The sequence below is a fragment of the Leucoraja erinacea genome, chromosome 9, assembly GCF_028641065.1.
Source record: "Leucoraja erinacea ecotype New England chromosome 9, Leri_hhj_1, whole genome shotgun sequence".
In the NCBI taxonomy this organism is placed as follows: domain Eukaryota; kingdom Metazoa; phylum Chordata; class Chondrichthyes; order Rajiformes; family Rajidae; genus Leucoraja; species Leucoraja erinaceus.
Window position 1 is genome coordinate 61,558,921 of NC_073385.1, and position 7,646 is coordinate 61,566,566.

At 44.7% G+C, this 7,646-nt stretch overlaps 1 protein-coding gene across 1 annotated transcript in view; it reads left to right on the top strand.

Annotated features, from left to right (window-relative positions):
- rad51b (RAD51 paralog B) overlaps nucleotides 1-5,417 on the top strand; it is a 569,504-nt gene extending 564,087 nt beyond the window's left edge. Inside the window, exon 11 of the mRNA XM_055640974.1 lies at nucleotides 4,946-5,417. Within this exon, the coding sequence (XP_055496949.1) occupies nucleotides 4,946-5,073 (128 nt within the window). The 3' untranslated portion in view covers nucleotides 5,074-5,417. The remainder of the gene's footprint in view (nucleotides 1-4,945) is intronic.
- Nucleotides 5,418-7,646: the final 2,229 nt, after the last annotated feature.

Sequence of the window (7,646 nt, forward strand, 5' to 3'; positions counted from 1 at the left end):
TAAAAGATTTCCCCCTTATCCTAAAACTATGACCCCTTGTTCTGGAACCCGTGACTTTCAGTCTGCAGAAAGGTCTCGACCCAAAACATCATCCCTTCCTTCTCTCCAGAGATGCTGCCTGTCCCGCTGAGTTCCTCCAGCATTTTGTGTCCATCTTTGGTTTAAACCAGCATCTGCAGTTCATTCCTACTCATCTGTTGCCCAGTGGCTGTTTCACCATCTACAAAATACTCACTCAGGCTAAAACTGACAACACCTTCCAAATGGGTGACTCCCACCTCCATGAAGGCGAATCGTAACATGTACATTGCGCATTGAAGATGGATCCTATCCAGAGATATCGCTTGTCCAGTGAGTTACTCCAGCATTTTGTGTCCTTCTTCGATGTAAATAGCATCTGCAGTTCCTTCCTGCACATTACGTGGCAATGTACATTGTTCTCCAAGTTGCACACCATCCAGACTTGGAAATAGGTCATCCGTCCTTCACCATCACGTGAGTCAAGTTCCTGGAATTCCTTGATCAGCAGTCCTGTGGGAACACCAACACCAGAAAAACTGCTCACCGTCACACTTACATGAGCCATTCAGGATGGACAATAAATGCTGACTTTGCAGTTCTGCCAGATCTTGAAAGTAAACAAACAACACGCCATGTTTTTGTCCAGCACTTTGGCAGAAGAGTTGAAAGTTGACCTTTAAAGTTTTACCACAAAGTTTACCTGTTAACTTTGACCTCAGCTTTGAGACCTGCCTGACAATGACAGCAATGTCAACTAACTAGAGACTTTCAGGTGCAGGAATATCAAACCGGGAGCATTCTCTGGGAAACTCCTTTGAGTTCAGATTTCAGTTTGGTTGTTGAAAGAGCTGAGAAAAACAAGGCCTTTAATCCATCCTGAATCATATGACTTCTAGTGTAAGACAGCAATGCAAATGGTGATGGAAAGAGGAGGGGGATGGTGAGGGGAGGGAGACCTACATTCCATCCTCTAGCTTCATAACTCGCAACCCGTGTATCCTTATCTCAAACTTTTAATTTTCATCTCTAGCCTTTGTCCAACCACCTGCCTATCTAACCCCCCCCCCCCATCTGTATCCACCCATCACTTACCAGGCTTTGTCCTGCCCCTGCCAGCCCCCCCCCCCCCCCCCCCCCCCCCCCGCCCCACTCCATCACTATCAGTCTGAAGACGGGTCCCAATGAGAAACATCATCTATCAATGTTATTCAGAGATACAGCCCGACCTGCCAAATTACTCCAGCATTTTGTGTCCTTTGCTGTGATATTTTCTGTTCAAAGGGTTCAAAGGTCAGTTTATGGTCAATTAAGGTACAGTGAAAGTCGAATTACCATGTAGAATTCCTCTGCAGATTTCATTAAGATTGGTCAAACATGACCTTTCCTTTTGAAATCTATGCTGAGATATTATGATAAGTTTGGTCCGTAGGTGTTTGATAGAAAAGGTAATGAAACCTATCACATCTATTGAGCCAACTGGTCTATAGATTCCAGGACTTGTGGTGCCTTCCAATTTCAAGATAGTGTTTATCTGTTCTCCATTCCTCTGACACAGAATATTTGATTACTAATTTTAATAATCAAGCATACAATTTATTTGGTTCGGGGCTGTTACCCAATCTGAGTTTGTTTGGTTTGTTTTATCTGCTATCTCTTCACTTTTGGTCTACTTTGCCTTTATATCCTTGTTCTCGTCTCTTGTGACTGCCTTGTGACTGCTCTTGGTAAGTAGCGACGGAAGATATTCAGAATTTTCTATTCCACTGTTTCCAATACAAATCTTATTTTTTGTTATGTTATGTTGTGGAGTTTTATTATTTCCTTCTGTTATTTCTTTGAAATTGTCATAGTTCCTCTTTCCTATTTTAGGTCCAATTCAACTACATTGCATTTGCTTGAGTCATTCCCTCTATTACCCACATGTGCTTCTACTTCAGTTTCACTTTATTATCTTCATTGCACTCGTGGTGTTTTTGTGTTAATCAGAAAATTCTTGGCATTTAGTTTAGTTTAGAGATACAGCACGGAAACAGCCCCGTCAACACACCGAGTCCTCACTGACCAGCGATCCCCGCACATTAACACTACCCTACACACACTCGGGACAATTTACACTTATACCAAGCCAATTAACCTACAAACCTGTACGTCTTTGGAATATGAGAGGAAACCGAAAACCTCGGAGAAAACCCACGAAAGAGGAATATATTTCTTGAACTTTGTTGATTTGTTTTAAATATTTTCCATTGGTGTCCCATCTCTTTGTCCGTCAGAGTTCTTTATAGCAGTGTGTCTTCCCTTATTTCTTCCTCCCTCCCTCAATATTGACTCAATCTGCGGCTCGTTCTCCTTGTAAATAATTTTGTAGTATAGTACATATTTGCGATGGGGTGTGCATTCACTGCAAAATGTCCGTGCGATGTTAGTTCTGTTTCTGCCCATGGATGCAGCAGGGTATTGTTATTGGGAGACTCAAACACACAACCCCCATCTCAGCGCACCAAGCATTATCAGCTTCAAGCACACAACAACTCCTCGGCCCAAATGAAAATCAAAGAGCAGCAGAGGCTGGAAATCTGAAATAAAAAACGAAAGTACTGGAAACACTCATCAGGTCAGGCAGCACCTGCGGAGAGAGAATGTCAGAGTTACTGTTTTAGGTCAATGACCCTTTATCAGAATTGAATGAAAGTTCAATGCTCAGTTTCTGTTTCTTTCTCCACAACATAATACTCAGCCTGCATTTCCATTGCTAGGGCAATGATATTACTTATATATTTGGCAAAGTATTTATTTCTGTTATCATGTGTCTATATTAAATATGATGGACCAAGTTGCTTCTGTCTAATTCTCCATGAAGATTTTGAATCAATGTTAATATTATCATCATCCTTTATTTCTGTTGCCGTTCCACTGTCTGTACTGATAGAGGCCCAATTCTCTCTCAGTTTATACTCTAACTGTAGGGAGTTCCTGTTAAGTCAGCAGTAATGGGTGAGGGGAGGGTTGTTACTCACTTTGTTAACTGCTTACAGTTCCACTCTCTTTCTCCGGCAAGCCAAGGGTTACTGAGCTTCACAGACTTCCTGTTTCTCCACCAGATTGAGGGGTTGTCACTGTTAATATTCAGAGTTCCTGTTTTGCAGCAAGGCTTAAATAGACTTTGGACGAATGCCAAAAATGAGGTCATGCTTTTAACATTGGTGGCAAACATGATTTGAGCCCCTTGTGTTAATTGACTTTCAGAGCTATGAATAGTTGTTAAAGTAAACATTTGATTAATTCAGAGCACGGATAGGGGACTGGCTGAAAATTGACATTTACTTACTTGAAGACCAATCATTAAATAATGATGCAACACAATGAGTTAGATTCAGTCGCAAGGGATCTGGCAACATTCAGACTTTCGCTGAATCATATAGAGGAGATTTACATTCGATGGGGAGATATGCTCATATCCTGACACCAAACAGCATGGGAATGTAAACAGCATTCTGTGCATATGCGTAAAATGGTGTCTCATCAACAAAGCAGAGGAGTTGATTCCCAAATTTAAGTCTCTTGCTCAGAGTAGTTGAATCGAGGAGCAGATGACATAGGTTTAAGATGAAGGGAAACAATTTTATCTGAGAAGTAACTTTTTCACACAAAGGGTGGTCTGTGTATGGAATGAGCTGCCAGAGGAGGTGGTTGAGGCTGGGACTATCCCAATGTTTAAGAATCAGTTAGACAGGTACATGGACAGGACAGGTTTGGAGGGATATGGACCAAACGCAGGCAGGTGGGACTAGTGTAGCTGAGACATTGTTGGCCGGTGTGGGGAAGTTGGGCCGAAGGGCCTGTTTCCATGCTGTATCACTCACTCTATGACTCCATGAAATGGGATTTCATCACCCCCACACCAAACCTCAGTGAAATCCCAGCAGTACGCGCCCAATATCAATGGAGTCTAATCACTCCACACAAAACCCAAATGGGATTCCAGTCACCACAGACCAAACGTCAAAAACTCCAATCACCCTCACATCAAATCACATCTCCAATCATTGTGCATCTAACTACAGCAAAGTCTATTGGACACACATCGACCGTCAGTGTGAGTCCAGGTACCATGTGAGGTACCTCAATGGAATTCACTTTACCCCCCCACCAGTCCTCAAAGTGGATCCAAACACCACACACCAAATCTCAATGTGATTCCAATCAACATACAGCAAATATAAACGTGAGTGTGAAAACGCACACCTCCAGATTCAGGGACAGTTTCTTCCCAGCTGCTATCAGGCTACCACATCCAGAAAGCAGTGTTGAACTACTATCTACCTCATTGGAGACCCTCAAACTTTCTGTGATAGGACTTTATTCGCTTTACTTTGCAGCGAATGTTATTCCGTTATCATGTATCTATGCACTGTGAATGGATCGATTCACGCAACAAAAGCTTTTCACTGTACACGTGACAATGAACTCAATTGAAACTAATCATCACAAACTCAACCTCAAAGTGAATTCAATCACCACACATCCAATCTCAATGCTCAGCACGATTGAATGGCGGGTAGACGTGATGGGCCGAATGGCCTAAGTCTTCTATCACTTATGACCTTATGACCTTATGACCACCCACCCAACCTCAGTGGCTTTCAGTTGCATCCCCACCAAACCTCTATTCATTCTTTGGCATTAGTCTATACATTTTCCTTCACCTCTTCTTCCAGCGCCTCCATATCATTTGTTATCTACAGCGTTATTCCTTCATGGATTTGCTTCCTGAGATGGAGTGGGAATCAATTCCTGGTTTTTGAGGGACTAAAAACTACTTGCTGTCATTCGGGAAGCTCTTCCAATTACATGGCTGGGGTGGGCTGCAAACCTACTAAGTCAGCATGTGGAGCTAACTGCTTTCCCTGCCTTTGTTCCCCAGGTGAAGACGACCAAAGCAGCTCACTGATGGAGGGTACAGATCCTGGGCTTCTGCCGATCAGAGTTCGTAGCTCCATTGGCCACTGCTCTGGTCGGGACCCCTTATCGCTAACCCAAGGCAAGCTCTGAGTAAAGCACGATCTGATCAACGTTTGCCCAAAGTCCTACTGTACTGATCGCCTGGATCGGGGAATATTGATCCTAACCTGGTCCATGTCCCAAATGGGGTGCAGTTTGAAACGTGAAGACCCGATGGACAGGAACAGTTATTCATCTCAGAAGCCATGGGATGACAGCGCAGTATTTGAAAGAACCAATTCAGGAGTCAAATGTTGTGGTGAAATTCAACGTGACATGAATGCATCAGCGTCATTGCCCACAATCAAATATAAGGCACGTCCTTCAGCTAACCTTTATTCAGGACTTAAACTTTTTGTGGTTGGTCTTTCCATTTAAATAAATATCAGCACAAATGCAAGGACTCAGTTTGCTCAGGGTGGCACGGTGGCGCAGTGGTAGAAGGGGAGCACGGTGGCGCAGCGGTAGAGTTGCTGGTTTACAACACCAGAGACCCGGGTTCGATCCCGACTACGGGTGCCGTCTATACGGAGTTTGTACGTTCTCCCCGTGACCGCATGGGTTTTCTCCAAGATCTTCGGTTTCCTTCCGCACGCCAAAGACGTACAGGTTTGTAGGTTAATTGGCTTGGTGCATGTGTAAATTGTCCCTAGCGTGTGTGTAGGGTAGTGTTAGTGTGCGGTGATCGCTGGTCGGTGCGGACTCGGTGGGCCGAAGGGCCTGTTTCTGCGCTGTATCTCTAAACTAAAGTAAAAGCGAGCTAAGTACCAGTACTACTTCCATCTCCATACAGACCAGGGCATGGGGATGGCGGTTGCACCTGTCGAGAGGATAGAGAGGATGAGACGGGGCTGGCAGTGAAGGGTGATGCTTAATCACCTCTGATCATTATCTACTAATACAGTGAGCAGCCAGGATTGTCAAGAGACTCGAGTGTTTAATAGTCACACGTACTGACAACCGAACAATGATATTCATACGTGCAACTGTATAACCGGCCTGCAAACACACTGCATACAGATATTATATAATAATAGGAATAATTCAATAAATTAATAATGTAGGAAGTAATTGAGATGCTGGTTTAAACTGAAGATAGACTCAAAATGCTGGAGTAACTCAGCGGGACAGGCATCATCTCTGGAGAGAGGAATGGGTGACATTTTGGGTCAGATCCAGTCTGAAGAAGGTTCAAGGTTCAGGGTTCAAGGTTTGAGGTTCAAGGTTCACATTTATTTGTCACATGCACCAATTAAGATACAGTGAAATGAGTTACCTTGCAGCCATACAATTAAAAAGAACACAATACATAATAGAATTTAACATAAACATCCACCACAGCATTCTTCACTGTGATGGAAGGCAATAAAGTTCAGTCAGTCCTCCTCCTTTGTTCACCCGCGTTTGGGGCCTTGACCCTCTGTAGTCGCCACTACGGACGGCCCGATGTACAAGCCCTTTCATTGGGATGAATGAAGCTCCGACATCGGGACAGATCTAACACAATCTTGGAGTTCCCGAATCGGCCACTTCCTTACGGCTTCAGGATGTTTTCGGCTGCAGGCCTGAGGTCAGAGCTCTTCTCCGGCGATCCCCGGCAAGAAGGGTCTCGACCCGAAATGTCACCCATTCCTTCCCTCCAGAGATGCTGCCCGTCCCGCTGAGTTACTCCAGCATTTTGTGTCTATTTTCAATAAATTAACAAGCAGTACTACAATAATACAGTACTAGTTCAAAATCCAAACTCCTTGGTGTAACCAAAGGCAGGCGCTCATGGTTCTGAGGTTAGTGTTGTGTTCAAGAGGTTGATGATGTTTGGGAAGAAGCATTTCTTGATCCCGGTGCTCGCTGTTTTCAGACCCCTGCACCTTCTTTCCAAAGGTAGGAGCGATATGAGAGCATGGCCGGGGTGATGTGGATCTTTGATGATCCTGGCTGCCAATATTAACAGTCATACACTGGGCAACGTTTGTGCTTTCAGCGGAGTAGCCTGTTGACATTTGCTGCTCTCACAAGCAGGCATTGGTCACAGGGAGAAGGTCACACAAGGTGAGGAGTGGCGGATATCAGCAGCTAGTGCCTTTGCGGGAGCAATTTGATCTCTGCCAGCAGCAAAATCAAGGACGAGTCGCACCCTGGCCACTCCCTCTTCTCTCCTCGCCCATCAGGCAAGAGGTACAGAAGTGGAGAAACACACAACTCCAGATTCAGGGACAGTTTCTTCCCAGCTGTTATCAGGCAACTGAATCATCCTAATCATCAGTGCTGAACTACTAACTACCTCATGGTTACACTTGAAAAACTTTGATCGGACTTTACTGGGTGCACCTTGCATCTATGGAGCGAAGGAATTAGATTAGATTTCGGGACTTTAAAATCCCCTTCAGACTGAGGGGCGGGGTCCTTGCAGCACAAAGGGAAAAAAGGATACAACAAAGGCATGGGGGATTGGGAGGAAACAGCAGGGGGGCCCCCCACAGTGAGGAGACTGTGGGGACTAACACAAAGTTCAGTCCCCATCCTCTTGTCACCCCCGGGATATTGCAGCCTCCCCAAACGGAATATGTTCTCGCGCGGGTGCTGGTCCTCCAATTTCCGGTGCTGCTCGCTGCGGCCTTGAGGTG